At 41.3% G+C, this 26,732-nt stretch overlaps 2 protein-coding genes across 2 annotated transcripts; one reads left to right on the top strand and one right to left on the bottom strand.

Annotated features, from left to right (window-relative positions):
• The first annotated feature begins 1,043 nt into the window (after nucleotides 1–1,043).
• On the top strand, nucleotides 1,044–4,951 carry LOC119884482 (CCR4-NOT transcription complex subunit 8-like). The gene is made up of 6 exons (XM_038694885.1): nucleotides 1,044–1,271; nucleotides 1,895–2,088; nucleotides 2,184–2,345; nucleotides 3,143–3,287; nucleotides 3,398–3,508; nucleotides 4,099–4,951. The coding sequence occupies exons 1-6, from the start codon at nucleotides 1,155–1,157 to the stop codon at nucleotides 4,357–4,359; spliced, it is 990 nt and encodes a 329-aa protein (XP_038550813.1). The 5' UTR covers nucleotides 1,044–1,154; the 3' UTR covers nucleotides 4,360–4,951.
• Nucleotides 4,952–5,231: 280 nt separating this feature from the next.
• LOC119884481 (gem-associated protein 5-like) lies at nucleotides 5,232–26,699 on the bottom strand (the record flags this gene model as incomplete). The annotated part of the gene is given in 28 exon segments (XM_038694884.1): nucleotides 5,232–6,049; nucleotides 7,350–7,437; nucleotides 7,821–8,307; nucleotides 8,678–8,840; nucleotides 9,063–9,329; nucleotides 9,468–9,678; nucleotides 9,814–9,933; nucleotides 10,074–10,221; nucleotides 10,666–10,803; nucleotides 11,148–11,243; nucleotides 12,857–12,982; nucleotides 13,084–13,140; nucleotides 13,222–13,434; nucleotides 13,528–13,699; nucleotides 14,003–14,142; nucleotides 14,585–14,766; nucleotides 15,254–15,327; nucleotides 16,028–16,164; nucleotides 17,191–17,273; nucleotides 18,443–18,528; nucleotides 19,170–19,382; nucleotides 19,864–20,029; nucleotides 21,264–21,396; nucleotides 22,470–22,568; nucleotides 22,761–22,912; nucleotides 23,908–24,089; nucleotides 24,505–24,659; nucleotides 26,237–26,699. Coding segments are annotated over 28 exon segments (4,395 nt in total). The 3' UTR covers nucleotides 5,232–5,884.
• Between the last annotated feature and the right edge of the window lie 33 nt (nucleotides 26,700–26,732).

Consider the following 26,732-nt stretch of genomic DNA (forward strand, 5'->3'; position numbering starts at 1 on the left):
AATATTTTAAACTAAAGCAAAGTTGTTAAACCACAGTCTTCCAAAGACTTTGAGGTAAAATGGGCCGTTTTTAATGTGTCTGTTGTTACGTTGATATCAGTTGTGTTAGTTAGCCTGGTATCATAAACAACCAGCAGCTTGTACAAGGTTTGTTCATCTTGATGTCATGGTGACACAAATAGTTCATTTAAAGGAAATATTCATTCTTTAATGTTCCGGGGTTTGTTTGTTTGTTTTTTTTCGTTAATGAAAATGCCACTTCACTCACTGCTATCTCAAAATCAGCCTCCAAAATCAACACATCTCTGAAACAGTTTGCTTTCATGAAGGTAGTGTTTATTGAAGGGCTGCTGTATTAGAGTTGGTTAGTTTTAATGAACTCTTGGTGGTGTAAGTTACCTACCTAATAATATCCTGGCACCTGAGAGTAGTGCACCTGGTACTGCAGTACTGGTAATACTTGCACGGGCTCCAGTCTTCAAGAAGAGGCTTTTACCCATCACCATCTCCTCCACAGTGTATTTTTACAGCTGTAAAAAAAAAAAAAACAAAGTCCATGGGCTGCAAGGTGCACACAGCAAGTAAGTGCTGGGTTCGAACCCCGGTTGTGCCAGCCCAACTTTGTGGAGTTTTCATGTTCTCCACCGTGTCTGCGTGGGTTTCCTCGGGTTGGTCAGTGCCACTGACCTGTGACACTGGCACAGATCTGGAGTTGAGGGATGGGTTAAGTGCAGAGAATGAATTTCGTTACTGTCACATTTTTACCTTAATGTCAATGAAACACAAAAACCCACGTCATTCCAGCTGCATTTTGCTTAATGCAGCTTTGAATGAATCATCCATTTAAATGCATGTATGCTGTGAGGAGTTACATATTTACTTTTAAAAAAAGACTCCACCAGGCTGTAATGGGCATTTATTGTAAATGTTCACACTAGATCCAAAGTAAAGTGGTACTTACATTAATCTCCAGCCTTGTTTGTCTGATATTATACTGACACCAGTGTTGCAGTGGGATTTAAATGCATTCTCTTAACTCCTTATTTTCATCCTCTCCCAGAGTTGTCTTTCTTCATCACACTGCGTCCCCTTCGCCCCCTTCACGATCGCTGCTGGATTGTTGGGGAATTTAGCTCTCTTCCTGACCTGCCAACATGCCAGCCGCACTTACAGATTCCAGTCAGATAATCTGTGAGGTCTGGGCGAGCAACGTGGAGGAGGAAATGAGGAAAATCCGGCAGATTATTCAAAGCTACAATTACATTGCAATGGTAGGTAACAGACTTTAAGAGAAGTTGTTGTAGAAATGAATATTACTGCATTCTTGGACAGCAGAGTTACTATAAAGAATTACGTTCCCATTTTTTTGAGTAACTTGAATAAAAGACGGATTATCCTAATTTCTGAAGGCTTGAGGACATTAGTGTTTTTAATGTTTTCTGTGAGTGGTGATAAATGCTGACACATTTGAATATCAATCTGTGAAATATATCCTGTTGTTAGGGCTCATTATTCATGTATGTATTTATTTTTTAACAGGAAAATTATCCGTGTCGAGTAGCAAACAGGTTAACTTCAAAAATGGATTTTTAAAATTCATGTTAAAGTGGGAACACTTGAAATGGCGAGCTTTTTTTGTCCCCATTTTTCTCTTTATTTTCTGTTACCTGTATTAATTGCAAGCTGATCAATTTGTTTAAAACTGAAGTAAACGTGTTTATTTGTCTTAAAAGTTGCAGGTGTAAATCAGTTTTCAGCTAATTTGTAAAAAGTAGATGACATAGATTAGGCAGGTAAAGGCAAAAAGTTGATTAGGAAACTGAGTGCGTGGTTATGTGATGACCACCACATACCGATGAGACATAACAGTGCGTTTTCTTTTCTGTTTAATCAGGACACAGAATTCCCTGGAGTGGTTGTCCGGCCAATCGGCGAGTTCCGCAGCACAGTGGACTACCAGTACCAGCTGCTGAGGTGTAACGTTGACCTCCTGAAGATCATCCAGCTCGGCCTCACGTTCATGAACGAGGATGGAGACTATCCTCCTGGCACGACGACGTGGCAGTTCAACTTCAAGTTCAACCTCACGTAGGCAGACTGTTTATACTCCCATCTTGTCTTCTAGCGCTTTCTGAAACTCTGCGAGGTTGGTTTTTTTTTAATGTGTTTTTTGCTCCCCGCAGAGAAGACATGTACTCACAGGACTCCATAGACCTGCTCCAAAACTCCGGCCTCCAGTTTAAAAAACACGAAGAAGAAGGAATCGACACGCTCTACTTTGCTGAGCTCCTCATGACGTCCGGTCTGGTGCTCTGTGAAAACGTCAAGTGGCTCTCCTTCCACAGGTCGGTTGCTGGTTTTCACTCACTTGTGTTCTTCCCTTTCTAGCAAGAAATGTAGTTATGCTTGTAGAGACACCGCTACTTACATTTCTCACATCCTGTTCGGTTTTGTTAAACAATCTGTAATGGAACACACACCATGCAACTAAGGGAATATCTGTTTTAAATGTGTCCATCTATGCATGCTAAATATCTGCAGGAGTCGGCCGACTCGACCTCCACATCCAGCCGATCAGAGCAGGCAGCTACTTTCTCACTAGTTGTGTTCTTTTTTTGTTTGATAAGGACTCATTCATTGTTTTTGAAACTAAGGGTTTTGTATTGAGCGCTGACTGTAGACATAGAAAATGACATTTTGTAGGGTTCATTGATTCGTAACAATAATATTTCTTTGTCAGCACCACAGCTGCTGAACGTCACCACTTTGTCGACATCTAATGCAGCGTCTCAGTTCTCCCCAGGCTTTGAAGGGGCTTTTGAAACTTTTGTTTGGTTATTGTCTTCTCGATCAGTTACTGGAGCCAGAACAAATCAGAATATATGGATACCTGTCAATCAAGGCAAACACAGCCCACTTTAGTCCTCAATGTTATCTTAAAGAATTATAAAAATGCAATTAGAGAATTTGACTTGAGATCCTAACCTAATTTCTGTAATGAAGTTGAGACTAGTAACTGCGCCCACTTTACTTTAGCTTAAATTTGATCCATGGTGATTGCTTGATAGTTTGAACCCACTAACATCATTTTAATCCAGTCCATCCTGACCTGAACCCTCCCGTTGTGTTCTCTACTTCTCAGCGGCTATGACTTTGGCTACCTGGTGAAACTCCTGACAGACGCACGGCTACCTGAGGAGGAACACGACTTCTTCCAGATTCTCAACCTGTTCTTCCCCGCAATCTACGACGTCAAGTACTTGATGAAGAGCTGCAAGAACCTAAAGGTACTGTGTACTGGATACGGAGATACAGGGGGTGGAAACTAGATCGAGACCGTAGTTGTTGACGGTGTTCATGTTGTTTTGAAGTCTTGAGACTTATGTGTGTTGTACAGGGAGGGCTGCAGGAAGTAGCAGACCAGCTGGAGCTGAAGAGGATAGGGCGTCAGCATCAGGCTGGATCAGACTCGTTGCTCACTGGCATGGCTTTCTTCAGAATGAAAGAGGTACAGTCACAGAAATAGTCTGGTTTTTTTTTTCTTCATGGGACTGAAGTTGATCTGCAGCATAATCTTAACTTTTATTACCGGAACATTCTTTACTCGCTCTACCCTCCACCCAGAGGACTATGTTCACTGAAAACTGTGCTAAAGGATGGAAACATCTTTTTCTCTCCATCCCAGTAAACTGCTTTTTGTCCATAACCCTCTGAAGGTCCACTAGTTTACATTAATGCGTCCCTCAGAGTGGAAACGCACAGAAAGCTGTCAACCAAAATGTACTTTCTGTCCACAGTGATACAGGACCAAAAAATACATTTATTTACAATGCCACTTTGTCCCTTCCAGATCTTTTCATTTATTAGATCTTGCACTATCCTATTGTGCTCGCTGAAGATTCACCACTTCGCATAGAAAATGAATGGGATCTGGCTGCTTTGTGTGTTTTACCCTCGCTGTAAATGTCCCACTCTAACTTCTGTTTTGAAAGGAAACGCATCCCATCAATTAAGTAATAAAGGCAAGAATAGCATGTGTGTTTTTAGTAATGCAGTCATCTTACTAAAAGGCCTTTTTTTTGTTTGTTTTTTGTTCAGCTCTTCTTTGAAGACAACATTGATGATGCAAAGTATTGTGGGAGATTGTACGGGCTGGGCTCGGGCTCCACACAACCCCAGAACGGCATCTCCAGCTCGGGTCAGGAGGAGACGAACAACAAACTGACTGAGCGCTCAAATCTTCAAGTGGAATATGCACTTGTTTTAAAACCCGACCAGCAGATTTCCCCCCTGATCTCCCTTGACACTCGATCGCTGAACAAAACTCAATATATTTCTTTAAAGTTTCCTCCTGAGTGACTGTAAAATGGACTCTCAACGACAGTGGATCCTTCACTGGCGTACACATTTTGCTTTTTAGTCGCTTTTACTGAGTATATGGCCATATGTTCAGAACCCTTTTTTAAAATCTGTCGGATTATTTTTTTACAGCGTTATAGTGACACCCTTCTTTAACAGCATGGGACCAGCTCCTGTATCTTACTGTGATTTCAGACCAAAACGTTGACAGAAACAGTCAGATTCTTCAGTTCAGACTCTCCTTCTCATCAGCGGGGTTCACCTCTTGTTGCAGGGATTTCAATTTTTAAGTTAATGTTGGAAGGGCCTGTAAATTACAATGTATAATTTTGATGAAAATAAAAATGTTTTAGCTCTTTTCCACTTTCAGAAGCTTTTAACAGTTGGCATCAACGTGGATAAACTGTGCTTGGTCATGCATGAGTTTCAATGGGCAAACTGCTGTCGTTCTGTACATCCACTCACCAAACCAAACTGTCCACCGTCCGGTTTACAGATGTTGTGGTTACTGTTGTTTTTACATTCTACATTGTTTTAAACAGTTGTATATTAAATTGTTTTGTATTTTGAATGTAAACATTAAGTATTTGATCTTTTTTACTAGCCGCACTCTGACACACGCCTTGTTCAACATTTGTTTTTAAAGGGTTTATTGTAGATATGGAAATTCTTGGCTGGAATTTGTGAAGCAGTAGATGAGACAAAGTAAAAGTTCACCCAAACATTTCTTCTTCTGTGGAAGGTCTTGCGCAAAAGGTATGCCTTTTAAATGGATATCTTGCATCTAGATGTTACTGGGTTTAAACTAATAAGCAATCACTACGGTGCAAATGATGTGCGTGCAGTTACTAGCAAAGCCTCAGCGTCAGAAATTAGGTTAAGAGCTCATTTTTAATTCTATTTTTTTTAATTCTTTTTAGAGAATATTGAGGATTAAAGTTGGCTATGTTTGCTTTGATCGAAGTCTTTCCACTGTTTGACTCCAGAACCTGATTTGAAGACCTCTTAGGCCCTGATTAATTGTGAGGGAGGACTTGTTTTGTCAGAAAAACATAATGATGGCTAGATTTTCCAGAACCCATGTCTTAAAATACTTTAGTTTTTTTTTTTTTTGGTACAAATTGAAATGTTCTGAAACAAACAGTCCTCACATGCGAGAAGCTGGAAACTGATATGGCATTTTTGCTTAAATGATTTAATGAATTTAGCTAAATCGAAAAGTTAAGTTTACTTTGTACACTTTTCTACGTGGAATCACATTTTACAGATGAAGCTAATTCAAGTGAAGGCGCTTTTAACAGTCAAACCCTCACGCCTACACAAATTACTCCTAATTTTAAATGTCTGTTCATCATCTTACAAGGCAAGCAGCTCTGACAGCAATAGGCCTCCTTCAGGCTTTTCTGGATGTAGACTCGAATGGACTCTATGTTTGCACATCATTTTGTAATTAAAGATTTTTTTTTTTTTATTCAACAAATAGCTGTACAGTGGAAGTGCTTCTTTCAGTCTACTAATGAATGATTCAGGTGAGGAATCTCTGGGAGGCTTTGAGGACAGAGGGACTTGCTCCGTATTTGCGGAGCAGATCTTTTGCTTCTTGCTGGAGGGACTCGGAGACACACGGTGAAGACTTGGTGACATGCAGGAGAACCAGGCAGCATTCAACAACGTCTGGGTGAGGATAGGCCTGAGAGGAAACACAGACAAACATGTACTTGTTCATTAGCACTGAGGATTCTGTCTCTATGCCAGACACTTAAATACTTCAGGAATTTATTGGAAGTTTTACAAATGTTTACAATATATATCCAGTTAAAATATCAAGTAATTGTTGGATTCTAAGGCTGCAACAATCTTTCTTGCGCAATTCCAATACCTCACATACCCGATACCATTTCCCAATCTGATACCAGTGGTTCCACATTTAAACCCTGTATGTCTGTGGCCCTAAAATGAATCATTGCAACCGATATCAGAAATAAGGACATTTATGAAAATAAACTAATGTGGGTCGTCGTGTCATGACCAACCCAATCCACTTAATAAGGTAACTTAACGACCCCAATACCAAATCGGATGGATCTGTTTAAACTACCCAGCTACAGGTGGAGCAGTGACTGGACCATAAAATAAAATGGGATCAAGTAGATCCTTTGGGTAAAAATGTCTGGTTTCTACCCTTGTGATTTTAGCATGATGGACCCATTTGTGCTCCTTGCTGTTTCTTAACCTATTAAAAGGATGATTTCGGGGTTTTTAAACATGGGTCCTATTTTTACACATTTTGGTGGTGTAATGACTGGAAGGTACAAAATGTTTTGGAATCCGTGCAGTAGATGCTTCAGCTGGCAGCCGCAAACCGGCTGTTGTGATTGCAACGTCTTCCCTTCAGGGCTCTTTGTGCTCGTCAAAGTGACGTCCACAAAAGGTGCTTTTTTTCCAGGCTCCGACTGTTCTACCAGGTGACTGACAACATCATGCAAAGGATCCCTACAACTAATACCCGGTGACACTCTTTGTTTTTACAAGTCCCGCTCAAGGACAATTCTCACTGTGAAATCTTGAGAGGCCAGTTGTTGCAGGAAACGCTGGTGGAAATGAGGGAGAGGCGTTTGTTTTTTATGTAGAGAAACTGCTGGCAAGACTATTTCAACAGTCTCTTCTCTCCAACTCTGACTCACGTTTCCTCCAGCGTTTCCAGCATCGACTCACCTCTCTAGATTTCAGAGCCTGAATTGTGCTTGAGCGAGACTTCTGTTTCTTATTAAAAACACCCACAGGGCAGTCACTCGTAGGGATCATCTCCAAGATGTTGTCAGACTTGGTTTTTGATAAAGTTTATACATGTCTAACTTTTTAAGTATTACCCCACTATCCTCATTGAGTTCCAACTGACATCCAATGCAATTTTTATCTGGAGCAAGAGGCCGAATACACGGGCAGCGGCTCCTCTCTCCTTCTATAATCTCATACTGTATGTGTTGTACCTTGATTGTGTCAGGCAGGTCAGCCAGCTGTTTCTGGTGTTCTGACATCTTGGAAGACAAAGAGAGCAGAGTCTCCGGGTCCTCAGACCTGAGGGAGAGAAAACACAGACGCTTAAATAGACAATCATCAAAGTGTTCAAGATGAGGAAAACCCCAGGAAAGTATGACTCAGTATGGCAACAAAAACCTGCAAACTTACAAATTGGATATTATTAAGCTTTAGATTTCAGATTAATCTATTGATCACCATTTCCCTCTGAAATATGGAGGGATAGAAGTAGAATAAAGTAATTAATTGCTAGCATGTTTAACATAGGGCATTGATTCTGATAATATCCCATTATCCTGCATCTTACAACCACTGCTCACACACTTAAACTCCAGTATACTGAATGATCTACTTATAAATCACCAAGTGGAAAAGAACAACAAATGAGTCGATCATAAATCACGAATTTCCCGAGCCCTCACCGTTGCCCAGGATCATCGGACCTCTGGCTGTCTGATGACTCTCTGGTGACGGAGGTCTGCGCGGGCACATCGACCTCTTTCTCCCCAGAGTCGAGCTGTCCTCCCTGAACTCTGCTATGCTGCAGCACCATGGCTGCCAGCCGCTCCTGGATCTCTTTCACTGACCTCTGAGCGGCTTGACAGGCAGCGTGATCCTCACGCAGAAGCAGAGATGCATCAAAGTCCAGTTTATCGAGCCTCCTGGTTGCCGGGCAGACGCTCTCTTCTGACTTTCCGTTCACCGCTTTGTCCTTCACCTCGTCTCCAGTACTGGAGTCAGCTGCTGAGAGGGGCAACCTGTTCTGGATCTGGATGGAGTTGCTCCACCAGTGATCGTACAGACGCTGGTAATAAACAAAAGCCTGCAGACTGTTGGCAGCAGCTTTGGCTTCTTCTTCTGAGTGATTAAGTGTTCTGGGATGTTTCCTGGAACAAACACTAACATCGCCTAATGAAAGAAAGAAACAATTATCACTCAGTCCAAAATAATATATTATGGTAACTAATCAATATTGCTATTATCTATTAATCTCTGAATATTTTGGGGGTTTAAACTTCAAGTTGACAGTGATAGCAAAACATAAAAAAAAATATATAAGAATTTGAATTTTGAAATTAGCAGCCGTGATCTAAAGTTTCCGGGTTTTTTTCATGTCTGCCAGCATACACCATGAATCATTTCCTGTGAATCCACAGTGGTTCAGTACATTACATTTCTTGTTTAAATAACTTGCTAAAACAGTGCACTGTCAACATTAGTAAACAGTCTACAGTTGTGACTACTATTTATTTACACTTGATGAGACAGACAGACGCACCGTCAGGGAACAGAAGCCTGCAGAGCTCTGCAGAGACGCTCAAGTGTCCGGCGTCTCTGAGCCAGGCCACCGCCTGCCACAACTCCTTTATCAGCTGTCCATCATCGTCCAATAACCAGCTCAACACAGCACGGGTCAGATGGAGGGATGAATACAGCTGAACCTGAGGATGAATGAGACACAAGCACCAACAAAGAGAGAACGACAACAAGACAGTCAGAATCGTGAAGAGGTCCGTTTATCAGACTTACTTCATCTCTGCTCTAACTTGTAAAACGCTTCTTGTAACTATCACAATCAGTGTTTGCCTCGAGGCCCTTTTTAACCAGCATGCATCTGAAAACATACTGTATAAAATCACTACAGCAGTTTCAGGACTCTGCACCTGTCTGAGAGGAACGTTAGCGGTGGGTGTTGGACTCTCCACAGACTTCAGCTCCAGCAGAAGAGCTCCGACGCTGCGGTGTCCGCCGGACGTTTGGGAAACACCAAACTGCTGCTCCCACACGTCTCTCACTTGGTCCTGGATGCTGATGATGCGCTCAGCTGGAGACGCCCACGGGTGGCTGGAGACGCAGGACTGAGATACAACTTGAGTGTCTGTCAGCATCATAGACAGCAGCTCAGCAACGCAGATGTGCAGCCTGTGGACCTGCGGAGGGTTAAAACAAGTATTTGTGATTTCATAAAGACAAAAATCTTTTTCAAAGAAAAGGTCAAACGGTTGTTTTTATTCACACTTTGTGTTGCAGAAATGTTTTCCAGTGTTGATGATGTTTTTGCCACTGACCAGCAGGCTCTCCTGTGAACTCAGGACCTCCTGGGCTCCGACCCAGTCCTGAGCAGCAGCCAGGTCTTTAGCACACCGCAGCGCCAGCGACTGAGCCAGAGCGACCTCTCCTGAGATTCTCGCTAGACTGGCGGCTGTCCTCAGTGAGGAGATGTCATTCTTCCTGGCGATAACTTTAGCAGCATCAAAACTGGCACCAGCAGCCAGGTAACTGGAAGACGAGGTTAAAAAATAAAAAATAGGTTACATGATGTGTTTGGAAAAGAGATTTAAATTTATATTAAATTTTAACCACAACAGAAGAAAAGCTTGAAAAGCAATTTTAATAAATCCTTCTAATTCTCACCATTTAGCGGCTGCAGAGAAATGTCCGTCCTTCTCCAGCACGGCGGCCCAGCAAGTGTAGAGCTCCTTCAGGACAGGTTCATCTGCTGGCAGCCTGGCTTTGACCAGCGCTATGGCCTCCCTGACATGAAACACACACAGATCTGTTCTGTTAGCATATGCCAAGATCAGCATGACTTTAAGAAGTGAAAAAAATGATAGTATATGACCAAAAGAAGCCGGTAATCACTAGCTGTGCATTAAAAACTAGAACAAGTGAACCTGTAGAGCTTGTGAGAGCGCAGCAGGTCAATGGCTTCGTACAGCTTGTTGATTGACAGCAGATGGGAGGCTGCCTTCAGGTACTGCTCCTGCAGACACAACTGCTTGACAAAGGCCTCCACTGTTCTGCTCCACACCTCGAACCCGGCTGGACGAGGAAGCACACAGGCATTATCGCAATATCCAGAAGCCTCTTAATATTGTATTTCATCACCTTACAACATGAACGCAGTGCCACATTATCATGATACATGCACAACTACTATTCCTCAGCTTTATTTAGCAAAGTTCTCCCTGTTGGACTCCTGATGATGTGTTTGTCAAGTAAAGGTGTTCAGTCATTCACAGCCTACTAAAAACTGGGAGTCAGTGAACATGTAATCACCATTAGGAAAGTAACATAAAAGTAGACAAAGAGTTTAGAAATAAGCTGAGTTTCTTATTCTTATGAGATAGCAAGTCAACATTCTGACAAAATTATCTTGTGAATTATTACAAATTATTTAAGAAAACGGTCTGTAAACTGTAGTCACAAACGTGCTTCAGGTTCAGAGTGTCAGCTAAAGATCAATAAATCAACACCAGCCTTTACCCATAGGAGCGATGGAGAGCAGGTGGTCATTCAGCTCTCCCTTCTCTGTGGCGAGCTGCAGCGCCCCCTCCAGGTCTCCGCTCCACAGCCGCAGGTACACAACAGAGTCGTAGTGACCCGCCTCCACGTGACCCTCCTCTGAAGAACAACAGAGCCAAAATCTTCACTGACACAACATGTGACATCTTCTCTCCAAAGAGCTGAAATATGTGATATGAATTCCTGAAATGAACACGCATTTAGTTCTGAGTTGAGTCAGACAATGTGTGCACCATGAGCACGTCAGGGGATCGACAAGGTGTCAGTTGTAGTTATGTGCTCACTTTAATTAAACTTGTAAAACTATAAATGGGCAGATGAAAAACGTAAACAACAGGAAATGTATCCATGAAGGACATGAACATGTTTTATTAACCGTTGTGTGTTAATCAGAGAGTGCACATTCAACACAAAGAAAGTCCAGGGTGGCAGAAACAGCGTACCTTCAGCCTCAAACATGCGGTGGAGAGCCGGTCTGTCAGAGAAGAGGCCCAGATGGAGATGCTCTCCCTGGCCTGGGACACAGCCTGCAGGGGGAGCTGGAAACCAGCCAAACACAAACAATACAGTAAAATCAGTAAATCGTATGACATTTGCTGATAAGCATTATTTTTGCTGGTAACTGAAGCGTCAACCTAAAGTTACCAAACCAGAAATGCAAAAGATCCAGCTGGTCAGTATTGTACTTGATCTTTACCTCCTTGCTAGGAAGCTCTGTAGGGGAGAGCGCACGTTTTGTTCCTTCTCTTTTCTCCTTTGTTTGTAATTAGGGAGTAAGGTTCAGTATTGTAATAACTTTCTTTTTGGTTCTTTGGTAGTTTAGATTTAGCAATGTGATTTTACTTGGAGTTATTGTGCTTGTTATTTTAGCCTGGACTCGTCCCTGAAGTTCAACTTCAGCTCCCACATTTGGAAATAACAGAATCTGAAAAAGAATAAACTGACTCCTCACACTCTTCATCTGGCTCAACTGCTGTTATCTTCCAACCAGAGTGAAACATAGCGTCTCCTATAAAAGTAATCAGGGTCATTTTTTTATAGGGTGCCATTTGGACTTCATAACATGGGATAAATGAATGGTTGATTTACCCATATTTAAAAGTTCTATTATATAAAAGATATATCTAACTTTATGAAAAACATCTGGGATGAGCTTAGACACCTTTATTGTATTAAATTTAGATATATTAACAACATGTGACACGCGGGACATGTCCACCCAGTTAAGAACTTAGATATTTACAAGTGTTTTCAGGGCATGATTGCTACTTAAAATGACATGTTATAGGTCCCTCACTCTTATTAGATTTCTTTTTTTTTTTACAATAAAATAATTTTTAAGCAGCATAGCAAAACAAGTGCACATTATTTCCGCTCACGTCCACCCTGTTAGTGTCTACACTGTTGAAAAACTAACAGGGTGGACATTTTGAGCTAAAGTTAGCCTTTTGCCTGCCTGTGAGAGCATAATGGCTAGCGTGACCTTCAATACTAGATGAGGAATCTATAAGTTTTTCACAAACAATTTTTGAAATTTGAATTGAAATCTACCTAGGCCTCACAGCTATGCACACACAAGCTATGTTCAAACACATTAAAGTCTAAAATCTAAGCTAAATTTCCCTCCACTGGTGTGATGTCACCTGGTCACCTAAGCAGAGGGATGCCATTAATTGTTGTTGTTTGTTTTTTTTTCCCCACTTAAAGGAACAGTTAATGCAACTCAACAGGGTGGACAGTGGTCACTGGGGACAAACATAAAACCTTATTTTTTTTGTACAAAAGTTAACGATTTTGATCCAATATATTTTGAACAGGACAATTAAAAAAAGAATAAGTTATGTTTTAGATCTAAGTTGAATGATCAACACTGGGGACATGGCAAAATCCCATAGTACCTCTTTAACCAAAGCTTTTAAAATGTAAAAAAAACAACAATGTAATCATAATTAATATCAATTGACCTTACATGAAAAATCAAATGGAACTAGTGTTTGTCCAAATTTATACAAAACAACATGATTTGTACTGGGGACACAAAAGGCACCACATAAAAAAAAAACTGACCCATCAATAAGCTCAGACTTATAAAATGTGTCTCTCTGTAATATGATCACCAAACCAAACCTCTCCACAGCAGATTCAGGCTCACCGTTGCTGTGTTTGACAGAGGCCAGAGTGATGCAGTCTTGCAGCAGATCCTCTTTGGGCCGATGGTCCATGGAGGTACTGAGGGGCAACATGGAGCGAGGCTTCTTCTTCTTCAGCAAGTTTAAGTCTGGAAACACAGAGACAAACAAACATTGTCACATATAATAACATGAATTCACCCAATTTCAGAAATACATTCAGTTTTCTTTTTATAAATGCAGCACGTACCAGGTTTGTCTTTGCTCTTTACGGCAGTAGATAATTTTCTTTGCATCTCAAAAGTGGCTGAAAGAAAATTTCACAATAAAGTTTTTACAAAGTCCCAACCATCTTACTCATTCTGAAATCTGTAACAACTGTTGTTACCTGGTGGAGGTACAGGACTGTTTGTTGAGCTGACTTCATCCTCCCCATCTTCACCAGACAGCTCCTGTCCCACTGCCGCCTTCTCTCCTCCTGTAACCGTCTCTCCGTTCATCTCTAGTGGTGCAGCTCCTCCGGCACCCAGCGCCTTCTTGTTCTTCTTCTTCTGCTTGGCATTGGCCTTCATCTTCTCCTTCAGGTCGACCATCTTTTTCCCTGAAAGAGGAATAACTTTTCTTTAACCTATTCTTTAGTGTTGGAGGACGTGCTCCTGGGTGTTTCAACAGCGCCGCAAAGACATGTGTTCACCTTTAGGTGGCTTTGTAAACTCTTGTTGGGAGACTCTCCACTCCTGCAGGGTGAAGTCCTTCCCTCCAGTCCAGATCACATCTGGATCAACAGGTGACCAGTCGACGCACAGCAGATAACCAATGTGACCCCGGTAGTTAGACACAGCCGCCTCCTGCAGCACATCCCACACCTGAACAGACCAAAAATATCCAACATCAGAAGCCTGATAGCCTGATGTCTGAAAGGAAGAAATATTACAAAGAAAACGAGGAATACTAATGTATGAAAGGAGGAGATAAAAATAGTTTGATGCATTAGGTAACAAAGTCCACTCATTAGATGAGCAGCAAGTCCAAGCCAAACCTCTCAAAAAAGGAGCATGTGGCTTTCAGATTCAAGATGTTGCTCTACAGTTTGGGGGTTCAGACAGACCGTTACATCGGTCAGGCACATTATCATGGTTTTATACCCATGATGCTGGCCTGGTACTGACCTGGGCCGTGCCATCATATGAGACGGTGACCAGCCGGGCGTCGTGGTGTGGACTCCAGACCATGCCGGTGATTTTACCTGTATGACCACACAGCCTTCGATACGGCTCTGTCAACACCACAGCACTTTCTGGAGGATTCTCTGTGCAAAGAGAACAACACTAACGTCAACACATATCAAGCTCTTAACGTTCTGAGATCTCCAAAAATAACTGCTGGATGTCACTGAATTTATTTGTTTTTTTGGCGACCTAAACAACAAAACCATCTTCCTGTAATACTCTGGTAGGCTGGTAGGGTTGAATGACATTGCTGTAAGAGTACACATTTTAAATAAAGAGGTGCAGTTTTAATTACAACTTACATTAATAAAAATGTCTTTACTTATGAACGTTTACAGCTAATTAAAGCCAATGCTTTGAGTTAGCCAAACTCCCCCTCCTAAAATTTGTAATCATTCTGCTAAACTGACAATTTTTTGCTGAAATACTCAAAAAATGCATTCTTGTAAATAATGTAGGGTTTGTAAGGGAATTCCTTGGACGGACTGAACGATACAATGTGTGCTTGATGTCTCCTCCCACCAATGATGGAGCGGAGATCGTGCACGTAGACGGTAGCATTGCTGGAGCCCGAGGCCAAGAGGCAGTGCAGCTCTGGTGGAGAGCTGTGGCCGTGATGCCACCGCAACGTGTTGATGATCTTGTGGTGCTGCTGGATGCTGCACAGCAGCTTCAGACTGGGAGCCTGATACACATCAATGCACCTGCAGCGGAGAACATGCGGTCAAGATGTATGATGGGGAAAACAGGAACACAATAACTTCATTCAGAATTAAAACTAACTGCATTTCCAAGACAACTTGAAAACTACAAAAGCATGACAGGATAGAGAGAGAAAGAAATTAACATCTGCTGATGAACGACACGATATCAAACATTTAAGCACAGGCATATTCACCATAAAACCTGTTGAGCTAAAAAGTTAATAATAGTTTTGGCAGTTTAGTCAAATCGCTGACGCCTAACATTTACAAACAGTAAATGCAAACAGTGCAGTTTTTACAAACAGAATCTGTCTGGTTCAGAAAGTGTTGAGATGCATCATAAAATCATAAAATCAGAATGTGACCCAGTTAGTCAAGTACAACAGTTCTTCTGTAGCCTGAAGACTGCACACTGTGAGTGGACAGTTGGTCCCTCGCAGGACTACACAGGCTGATGGTCTCTCGTGAGACAGGGTCGTTCACTCACCCGTCCTCGTTGCCGATGGCGACCACCTTCCCATCTGGCTTCCAGCAGAGGTCTGTGTGTGGAGACAGCTTGTGCTGTCGGGAATCAGAACTCACATTCATAACCTATTCAAATCAACTCCATTTACATGCAGCAGCAAACATGAAACAAACTGTCTGCTCCATCAAAGCTTTGAAGTCTGTGGATTTTCCTGGGTTTGTTCTCCACCTGGAGGTGTGCGTCAGGCTTTACTGTGCCTGACAGACGTTTTTAATTCTCTAAAGGCTTTCTGTAGTCTGCACATGGACGTTAAAGGACAGAGAAGACAAAGGTAGAGGTCATCAATTTTATATATATAAAAATGATTGATTTACTGCTCATCGTAGTGTCAGCAGCATAAATAAGTTGTCCTTGCTTTGGGTTACAAGAGCTCAGTGGTGAGTGTCAGAAGAGGTAACTGCTATAATCTTGTTTTTCCAAAAAGACATTAAAACATTCAAAGAAAAACTATTTCCATTTGACATAAGAAATCAGATCAAGCTTGGTGCCTTGTGTGCACATATAATCCAGTTGTTGCTTTCTGATGCCATGCAGAACCACTGGTATATGATTTTAAACAAACTTGAGAGGATGATTCAGGGACTGGCTGAGTGGGTGCATGTAGGTGGTTCAGGGACTTGATCATGGCACTTAAAAGGAAAAAGCCCTCACTTAAAACTCAACCACATGACCCAGCTCGCAGGGTAAATGGCCTGGAGAATTAGATCATCATCTTCACACCAACATCCCTCCCACCTTGATGTCGTTGGTGTCTCTGATCAGCTTGTCGATGTCCGACGCCTCTCCGCTCAGCTTCGATGGATCGTGTTGCAGGATGACGCCTTCGCCGGCGCAGCTGTACAGGCTGAAGGACGGCTTCGCTCCTGCTGCACCTGAACATCACACACACAAAATAAACAACTGTCTCCTGACTATAGATGGTGTTTTAATAACATTTTGGTTCAGCAGCTGACAATAGTTTGGCATTTTGTTAATTCAATTAATTGAACAGGTGTGTGTGTGTCTGTTTCAGCTTTGACCAAGTGTCAGTGCAGTTGTGCATTACAGTGACTGATTACAGTATACTGGACACTTCAGTAATGTTCACCATTGTTCATTGATATGAACCTTATAATACCTGCGAACCCTCCGATGTGTTCCAGCCTGTGCAAGTTGAAAACATACTCTGGACACCCAGCAGAAAAACACATTAAAGCGTTTTAGAGGCTTAACTATAATGGCTCAATCTACTCCCCCTTACATAGACACCCTTAATTGCTGAAATTGATTTAACAGATGCATTTAAACTGTAGTTGTTAGCTGCATTCATCTGTTTCAGCTCATTTTACTGAAAGAGCAGGTGGTCCGAGATGCTTGGTTTCCTCTGCAATGGTGAGCACTCAGTATGTAGAGGATTTAAATGTAAAGAAGAAAAAGGGAGCGTGACAGTGACAGTCTTGAGAGAAAGCAGCTGCTTCCAATTTTCTCTGCACGCTTACTGTAAGTCATCCTGATGATCTGAGCCAATGAGATTGCCGGCCTGAGCTGGACCGATGTCATGGCTGCGAGTAAACACATTAGCTGCTCCCACCAGCAGATTGTTGGCATGGCAAGAATTAAGGTTTACGGCTTTGAGCCGAGTGACTGATACGCTAATCAAAATGTAATCTGCCGACAGCTGGTAAAATCAACTTCCTGCGTCTTGATTTCCCCACGAGCCACTGAAGTGGGGGGGAGGTGAGAAGTAAGTGTTTTCTCAGCTCATTCAATTACAGAGCTGATTACAAAAGAGCGTGCAGAGATGTTTGGGCTTTTTCGCTGACTCACTGGTTTTCGGCATCCCACCGCCAGTGCTTTTGCTGGGTCAGAGCGTTCAGGAGCAAACAGCAGCATTTGCTAAGAGTTCATTAGAAACTTACCAAATGACATCGGGGGGACTGGGGGTCCCCAGGCCAATGTGTACACTGTTTTTCGGTGATAGGAGCTCGATATTTGAGGAGGTCTGAGGGGATATGAAGCAGAACAATTGGCCAGTCAGGAATGGATGATAGCTGCAGGAACCCAGGGGCCTCGAGGGATTATAAGAAAGACCCACAAGGCTGCGAGTAAAAAAAACAAGCAATGGTTTAACTTCTGGACTTTCAGAAGAATCTCCAAGCTAAAATTCCAATTGAAAATCACAAATCAGCCATTATTGCAGTTAAAAATCAGATCAGATCCATATTTTTAAAAGGTGCCCTGTGAAGTAGAAGTTATGTTTATATTCTGTGTTTCCTACCAAAATACAATGTGTACATTCTTGAGGTCTAGTAAATGTGTGGAATGCATTTCTTTCCTCATAAAACATTTGCAAAGTTTATCTGAAAAAATGCATGGTTTATATTCCTATTGCATGCAAGCACACTTCTGCTTCTGTTGGCACATTGCTACGCTTCTTTGTGCGTTATAGCATGAAACTGGAACGTGAATCACACCACTGGCATGATCGTCCGTGCAGCTAGTGGACAAAAACTGCATAGGGTACCTTTAAATTTGTTAATATTCTTATGTTACTGAAAGGAAGGGAAACCGCTTCCTTGAGCAGGCCGCTGTTTGACTGAGTATAAGCACCAAGACACAACGTAAACAAACTTGTTCTGGTAACTGCTGTCCACAAGCCAGTGGCATCCAGTGTTTTGTTAGCAGTATGATTGAAGAATAAAGCTGCAAAGGTGAAACACAATAAATTTGTCTATGCTTGTATTTAAGAAGGGGAAGGTTAATATGGAAAGCTAATGTCTCAGCCAAACATGTTGTGTCTCAAGCTGTTGACTGGCTTTTAGTCAGTGTTGCTGCCAGCCAGTACAGTTTATACAATGATAGTATTTGAGTGGCTATATGTAAATAATGTCTTTGTCTGCAACAACCGTATTATGACTGACACTCTTCTGAAACTACAGAAATAAATACATTTAATATAAATGTACTCCTCTTTACACTGACATAAAAAAAAAAACACTCAAATCAATTTAATTTCAGTTGGACATTAATAAACTGCAGTGGGTTAAAAACTTTAACGTGTGAAACTAAAGTGTGTATTTGTGGACCGATATGATAAACTACTGGAAACTGTTAGATTCCATAGAGCAATTAAACCATAGGAAAAAAAACCACATAGAACAAGAATCTTACTTGTTTGAGAAGACATCGTAGATACCAACTTTACCATCGTCTGTTCCAAAAGACAAGGAGCCTTCTTTTTTTGGGTGCCACGCCAGCTGCAGTGAATGAAAACATTTGTTAATGCAGTTAATATTATCTCTTAGCTTAGCTTTTGAGTTTCGGAAATGAGTAATGGCTGCTGACAAGTCTAAACTAATCACAATAATCCTCTCCACAAACTTTCTCTCAGACGCTCTGCCTGCTCTGGGCAACGGAGTGAAACAGATGTGCCGGGTTGATATTAGCTCTACACTGGATGCCGGATATTGTTCACAGTCATTGTCATAAACCTCAGGTTCCAGTGAAAACTGATAAATCACAGTCTGAGTCATAGCATGTTTACAAATGTCCCTCTTGAATCTTACGGCTGCGAGTGGCTGATAGGAGTCTGCGTGGTCTTATCAACAGCTCAGTGGAGGATTTTATTAAAAAACTGACATTTAGAAAGAACAATGTCACCGTTTTCTTTGTCTCACTGCTCTGAGACCTCATACATTTCAGGAAAAAAAAAATACTACTATTCTGAACGTACTATGGGTCATACACCGAATATTTTGTTTTATAAACCACATCAAAATTTAATTACAAAACAATTAAGCTAAATGCTTTGTTACACCCTTTAGAAGTCAACATTGTTAATATCTGACCGTGACAAACTTGCAGGGAAACAAAACCTAATCAAACCAAAACATCTCACCGCTGTGACCTTGGACTTTATGCCCTGCCAGAAGGACCTGGTGTCGTACTGGTTCTGGGTGGTCAGTGTGTTCCACACCCGGATCATGTTGTCACCGACACCCACCGCCAGACACCCTGCACCCACAGGGGAGAAGGTCAGGGCGTAGACGAAACCACCCAGGGTGGGCAGAGTCCAGCAGCAGTCCAGAGAGGCCAGGTCCCAGCATTTAATCTGGAAAATAAATGCTTCAGTCAGGGCCCTTTGCTAATACACTCGCTGAAAGCATTCCTTGCAACAACATGAAGCAGCTTTCAACCAAATGCCCTTTTGGAAACAATGATAGTGATGATGAAACAATGATAGTGGGGGGGGGGGGGGGTTGCAACAAATAGCAAACCTGATGAAGTATCACGTGCTTGAGTTCACCCTCTGCAAACGATTAAAAGTCTTGATTCAACATGGGTTTTTCTTAACCAAAGTTCAGCCGATTCATGTTTTTCCCTCTTTTATAACTTTCTGTTTTGAGAAAATGTCAAATACATCCTGATGCACACATGTTTGGATTTTTACAACAGAAGTGAAAGCATGGCTGAAACTACTGTGAACGTCAAGTGAGTCTCGACTCAAGCGTCAAATACCTCTAACCGGACAGGATGAAAGGTTACCAAACCTAAAGTCAGTTTCTTAGTCAGACCAGAGACGGGCGACCCACCTCTCTGTCCATGGAGGTGCTGATTAGCAGCTCTCTGTTATCCTGCAAGTGGACTGAACTCAAGTTGAAGATGATCCTGCTGTGGTTCTGACCCTCTGAAGATGTCCCAAACAGAGTCCACCTGTGCTTCCCTGTCCTGGTCAAGTCCCACATCACCAACTCACCACTGGGAACGGACATACACACATACAAATAAGCCAAGCATGCTCATACAGTAGCTTAAAGCATTTGGTAGAAGATAGTGTACAGTATGTACATTTTTGTCTCACCCCATGTCCCTTTTAAGGCCACTAAGTGAGTTTCTGGTGTGCCTGTGTCTGGTAGATATGATTTTCCAGTGCACAATTAACTCAGCCTAGACAAATCAATGGTTTAATTCTGCTTTCATTATCTCAGAAACATTTGAAGGATCAGATCACTTCTTTCTCCCAAAACTCTGGAAACTGCTGCCTTCGTATCTAGTCCGTTGGTCTAGTCTGGTATCAGTAAATCCCTCCAGCTCATCCAAACTCTGGATGAGCTGCCCGGAAACATGTTCCCACCACACCGATCCTTGCTTCCTTACACTGTCTACCTGTTGGTTTTAGAATCGATTTCAAGATACTGATGCTCCTTCACGCTCCCTTGTATGCATCGTCCCTGGTTGTCTTTAGGTCCAGATTTACAGTCAAAGGTGAAGAAGCCTTTGCAGTTATGGCTCAGAGACTGCTGAATGACCTGTCAGAAGAGATCAGGGCTGCAAACTGGGTTTTGTCTTTTTAAAAAAAAATGTATTTATGCACATAGGAGAGGTTTTCCCCTTTCTGCCAGGGGAAAACTTCCCCCACGTGCCATTTTAGTTCATTTTACTCTCTCTCACTTATAACGTGTTACATTTTACGGCTTTTAGTTTGTTGTATTCTCGTTTTGTTTAAAATACACTTTTTATTTTGTAACTGTGTTTTGAACGCTGCTATATAAATAAAGTTTATTATTATTTTTTACCTAAACATACAGTAAAAGTGGTCTAAAAACAGAACTTACTGGCGAGTAGGTAGATTTTATTGTCTAAACTACAACTCTAAAATAATCTTTATTAGCCCGTGCTTGCAAATGCATCACCATGAGACAATATCATGACTCATTAGGACAAAATAATGTGAAAAATGTATAAATTGACTTTGAAATCCCAGTTTTAAAGTCTATGCAGTGATTTTTATACCATACTGAGCTAAAACTAGAGCCTGCAATTCACGCAGGAAAAGCATTAATCCAACGTTTACTAATGCAAAACAACTGGCCAAATTTATGTGGCAAATCCAACACTGCTGAAAAACCCCAGTGACTGACTGCTGAGCTTTGCTGTTATCACATTTCATCAGGCTTCCTCTGATGTTCTGATTCATAAGACCTGTGTGTACCAGAAGCAGCTGGACACAAGTTCTGTTGGTCGTCCCTTCGGCCAATGGACGTGGAGCCAGAGTCTCTCTTTGACCCCGGGGTCGACTGCAGAGCCTCGTTTCTTCACAAACGGCAGCTTCAGAGTCATCACACCTGCAGGGGGCAGGAGAGGATTAAGATCACCATCATTTCTTAAAGGACATCAGCAGTGGGACTTTAGTTCTCTGTGGGTTTGAGCTGCTTTTTTCCCCAATGTTGAAAATAAACATACATTTAGATTTTGTTTTTTGAATAACTTTTTGTTGGATTATATGTTGGGACTTTTCTGGACTACTGCATCACCCCATCAGCTAAACAGACTGTGGCGAGCATGCGCAAGTTAACTTTGGAATATTACTGACTGCGGCGTCTTGCCACACTTCACCTGGCATCTTTTTGGTTTTGGTTTTTTTCCCCCTTCTGAAATCTATTCGATGTGTTGTTTGTGTCGGAGTGCGGCCGAGCCTCGTGTGTGCTGCCTGACAGGGTATAAAAACTATCTTACCTTATATTTTGCGTAATGTTTCTTTTCCCTTGTTGTTTTGGTGTAAGGCGAATTGTTACAGCTTTATTTTCTAGATGTTACTGATAAAAATTTTAAATACATTCAGAATTTTTGTATTTTGCGCTTTTTTCCCTGGACTGTGAACCTTATTCTAAATTCATATACAGCTATGAAAATATGACTTATTACTCAGTCAGTATGTTTGGAGCTTCTTAATGAGGTACAGATAATTTCTAAAGTAGAGCTGCAAAGATGCAGTCGATTAATCGATTAGTCGGTCGAAAGAAAATGAACAACTATTTTGATAATCGATTAATCGTTTCCGTCCTTTTTTTAATACAAAAAATATGATCGCTTTGCTGGTTTCATCTTCTTAAATGAAAGGAATTGCTGCTATTTTTTGTCATTTATGATGGTAAATGAAGATTTATTTGGGTTTTGCACTGTTGGTTGGACAAAAGAAGCAATTTGAAGACACTTTGGGCTCTGGAACATTGAGGTGAGCATTTTTCACAATGTCTTGACAATTCAAAACCTAAACGATTCGTCGATTAATCGTGAAAATAAAAGCTTTTTGGAAGAATACACATGAGTAGGAAATAGAGTGTGTACAAAATCCTGGCTATTTGAGCTTCAATCCAAAACTTGATGCTGGTCAGACCTTGGCTGAATATCTTTATACCTTTTCCCTTCGCTGTGCTCCAGATCCTCACGGTCTGGTCTTTGCTTCCAGACGCAAGATAGCAGCCCTTCTCGTCTCCTGCAGACACTCCACTGGTTGCTATAGGATAAAAATAAAAACACATCACAAACATCTTTTACCACCACATTAGCTTCTAATGTTTTTTCCTGACAGATGTAGTGTGCAGAATTAAGACACACTGAAGAAAAAAAAAGCAGCTACTGCATTGAGAGATGTCAGGCGTGCACCAAACCAATCTGGTGTTTTGTTAAAGTGACCGCACAACCCTACCTTCAGTGTCCTCAGGTCTGCTGTAGAGGGCCTCCTCGCTGGCCACCGGCGACCACGCCAGCGAGTGGATCTCATCGTCGTGTCCACGGAGACGGTGCATCACCTCGCCTTTCTTACTCACATCAATCAGCACGATCATCCCGTCTTTGTATCTTATACAGAATAATGACAGCACCGTTACAATCACCGATATATTCCACTTTGTTATTGTAGCTAAATGATGAATTTGACTTTGAACTTTATAAATGTATGTATCCATTTGGAATCTGACGTCTGAAGATGCTTGTTTCAGATGTCATGATTTGAAATACTTTATAAAGGCCTTTAAGAAGAAATGCAAATAAATGTAAGTTTCTAAGATTGACTACGTTAAGTAAATGTTGTTTATTTAAGAATATATTGTTTATCAACAGATCGGTGCAGCATATAAGTATGAAAGGAAGGATATGAAAATCCACACAGAGGCAAGGATTAGTTTACTTTTGGGTAGAGGCGGACCGGGATTTTTAAGACCGATGTTTTGATATTTATCATTTTAAAATCCAGTATTCTGAAGATCGGCCGAGGTTCTTAAACAAATATTATCCCTAAAATTTGTTACGTGCAGTTTTGAGACCTCACCATTATAACATGACACAATGCAGTTTAAAAATAACTTTTTATTGATATCAATAGTACTTTAAACAAAAGTACAGCTGATTGCTGCGTTTCTGAAGGTGCACCAAGTCGTGGACAAATGATGCAACAACAACATATGATTGAAGGATCTGTCTTCCATTTCTTTTTTAATTGTTATTTATCAGCTGTTATAAACACAGATACCGATATATCAGCCGATAATATTGGCACGCCGATGTTTCCGTTGAGCTCTAGTTTTGGTTTGTCTTCACTAATGATTCTAAATAAATGTATATACAGTCACAGACGGGCTATGTCAAAATTAAGATCTTCTAAAATCAAAAGTAATCCCTGGTATTCATGAAATACACGACATGTGGGACTTTTAGGGGGTAGGAAAATACAATTGTCATAAGCAAAGTAAGCACCGCTGAAATAAGTCATATTTTTGGTAGAATTTCTGAAAAAAAATAAAAACATTTTTAAGAGTTGTGATCCACGAGAGTGAACTGTACTGTGGTCGTCTTACCCCACAGCCACAGAGCTCCAGGAGTGAGGGGAGCAGGTGAGGCAGAAGATGGTCCTGGGCTCAGGGAAGAAGCTGGCGGTGTCTCCTGTGTTGTACCAGTGACAGACCACAATGCCTTTCTCATCCCCCGACACCACCAGGTTTTTATCCACCGGAGACCAGTGCACCGCTGAGATGGGGCTCTGTGTGTGTGTGCAAAAAAACAACTGTAGTTACTTACTAGTTGGGTTTATTTATGAAAAGAAATTCAGACCTCTTCAGGGCCTGAATCTGTTCTCAAAGACGGAAGCCTAACCATCCCGTCAGTCTGTGGCTTCTACTTTTCAGATCAAACCACAGAAGAATTATCCCTTAAAGGCATAATTTGACGCAAATAATGGAAAGTAATTAAGCAATGCCCTCTCTAACCTTGACAACTGTTTCAAAAATGCCCTTGAGAGAGTCGTGGAATTGTGGGAAATGAGTGGCTGCCTCCTAGTTTTCTCTGCTGCTGGTGCAGAGCTGACTGCAGCCTGCAGGGGGCATCAGCATGACATAACAAAAACAGAAACAGTTTCTGTTGCAATGACAGACCAGGACAGGAAAGTAAACACTCACCTGATGAGCTGCATGTTCCCGTATAAGCACCTTGTTGTCTGAGTCCCAGAAGCGAACACTTCCATCATTGGAGGAGCTGACACAGATGTGACTCTGTCCTGCATGTTGACAGAATGAAAAGCCCGACACCAAGTCTTTATGGCCCACAAGCTCACCTGAAAAGCAGAGAGAGAGAGCTGCATATCAGCGTTGTATCATAAGGCAAAGATAGAAAAAAAAATAATACCAAAAATGAGTAACAAGCCACGATTGTCTCTGCTCGATTGAATCACAAGTAATCTGCGGTGATGATTTGTGATCTGAACCTTCACACAGCCAAACTAAAAGACATTTTAAGAGCGACAGAAAATGAACTGGCAACATTTAATATAACCATCCAGCCATTTTTCACTATTTGCTGACATTTTATAGACCAACAACCTGGTTTTGTACTGCAAACACACCTGCTTGCTCCGCCTCTTCCTGTCTCTCTCTCTCTCCCTGTATGTGTCTTCTATGCTGATTTTTTCCTTCAGCAGTATGTTTCATAAATTTGACAAAAAGACACAGAACTCGTCTTCTGGATTTTGTAATGTAATTAAAAGTTTAAAAGTAAAAGTACTCAAAGCAGAAATAAAAATGTCTCATGACCGTTTGACTATATGATTAGATTATTATTCCTCATGCATTCATGTAAAAGCAGGATTTTCCAACTGTAGTTGGTTGAGGTTGAACTATTTTGTATCAGACTGCAATTAATGGTTTTTGTCATTATGGATTAATCCCCTGATATTTTTTGTCATTAAATCGATTGTTCTGTAAATAGTAAGAAATATTATCACAATTGCACAGAGCCCAAAGTGACACCTTCACAATGCTCGTTTTGTAGGGTTTAAATCTAAAAAAAAAAAAAAAAGAATTAAAAGGAAAAGCAGGAAATATTCACATGAAATATTTTACATGAAAAATTATCAAAATCAACAAATGTACTATAGCTGTACTTATGTCTCAACTGTTGGGTAAATATAACAAGACATCACATTGTTTAAACTCTCAGGCTATGTTTTGTGTATGTTGAAATCTTACTTTGTAAAGTAACTGAAGCTGTCAGATAAATGTAAGAAAAAGTATAATATTTCCCTTTGAGATGTAGTAGAGCAGAAATAGAAAGTGGCATGAAAAGAAAATACTAAAGTACAAGTCAGTGAAATTTATCCTTAAGCATAGTGCTTGAGTTTTTTACTGTCCACCACTGTCTACATGTAAAAAATAAATAAATAAATCGCCCCCATTTTCACAAATAGAATAAAGGTTTTACAAATTTAAAATTGTGTTTAAAGACTTCCTATATATTATAGACTTCTCTGGGATAATTTAGAGCTGATAAACTGATGACAGCTACAGGTAAAGAGGTAGTTTCCCTTAACCTTCCCCTTTACTGCCAGATCGGCTGTTAACTTTCAGCGTCCTATTATTTGGCTTTTTTTTTTTTTTTTTTTTTTTTTTGGTGATTGACTAACTGATTAACTAACTAATCATTTCAGCACTACACTTTTCCATTTTAACCAATCCAGCCGGGTGATCTAGAGATGATCGGACCCAGAGAGCAGTAATCATCACACCTGAGATGATCTGATCGGTTTGGACAAAAATTAAATGACTTTTATTCCCTGCGTGTATCTCGACTTTTAGCCTCACAGAGGCTGAAGGATAAATGCCAAAGTAAAATGTCCAGCAGCGCCAGCAGACTCACCTATGACCCTGCAGAAGGATGCAGACACGTCAATCAAATAGATTATGTTTTTGGCTCCGACGCCCAGCAAACCGCTGCTGTTCAGGTCGCTGCAGCGGGAGAAGTACCAGTTGGGGGACGCGGGGAGCGACCTTTCGTGCATGACGCCTCCAACAGGTTAAAGTGATTCTCTAATAAAGTCTGATAAAGCATAAACACAAAACTTCTCACATGTTACCTGCACTGTCGCAGCGACTACACTAACGGCCGTACGGCCAGCGTGGTGTCGTAAATCCTACCGGTCCCGAGTACGGAATCCTAGTTGGGTCAAACCGTGACAAGTTTGCTAACAGTTTTAACGCATTTTCCCCATTACCGCTAAGACAACATTCAAATAACAACATACAACCGAGCTTAATTTTTACATACATGTATTAAAGAATAGAATTAACACGAGGAATTTCGCTGTTAACGCTGTAAACATGCTGCCGTAAAGGGAATCGAGTGGCGTCGTGAA

Source organism: Micropterus salmoides, unplaced genomic scaffold, assembly GCF_014851395.1.
Source record: "Micropterus salmoides isolate LMB-PRFRI ecotype aquatic unplaced genomic scaffold, ASM1485139v1 Ms_hic_scaffold_3489, whole genome shotgun sequence".
NCBI lineage: Eukaryota > Metazoa > Chordata > Actinopteri > Centrarchiformes > Centrarchidae > Micropterus > Micropterus salmoides.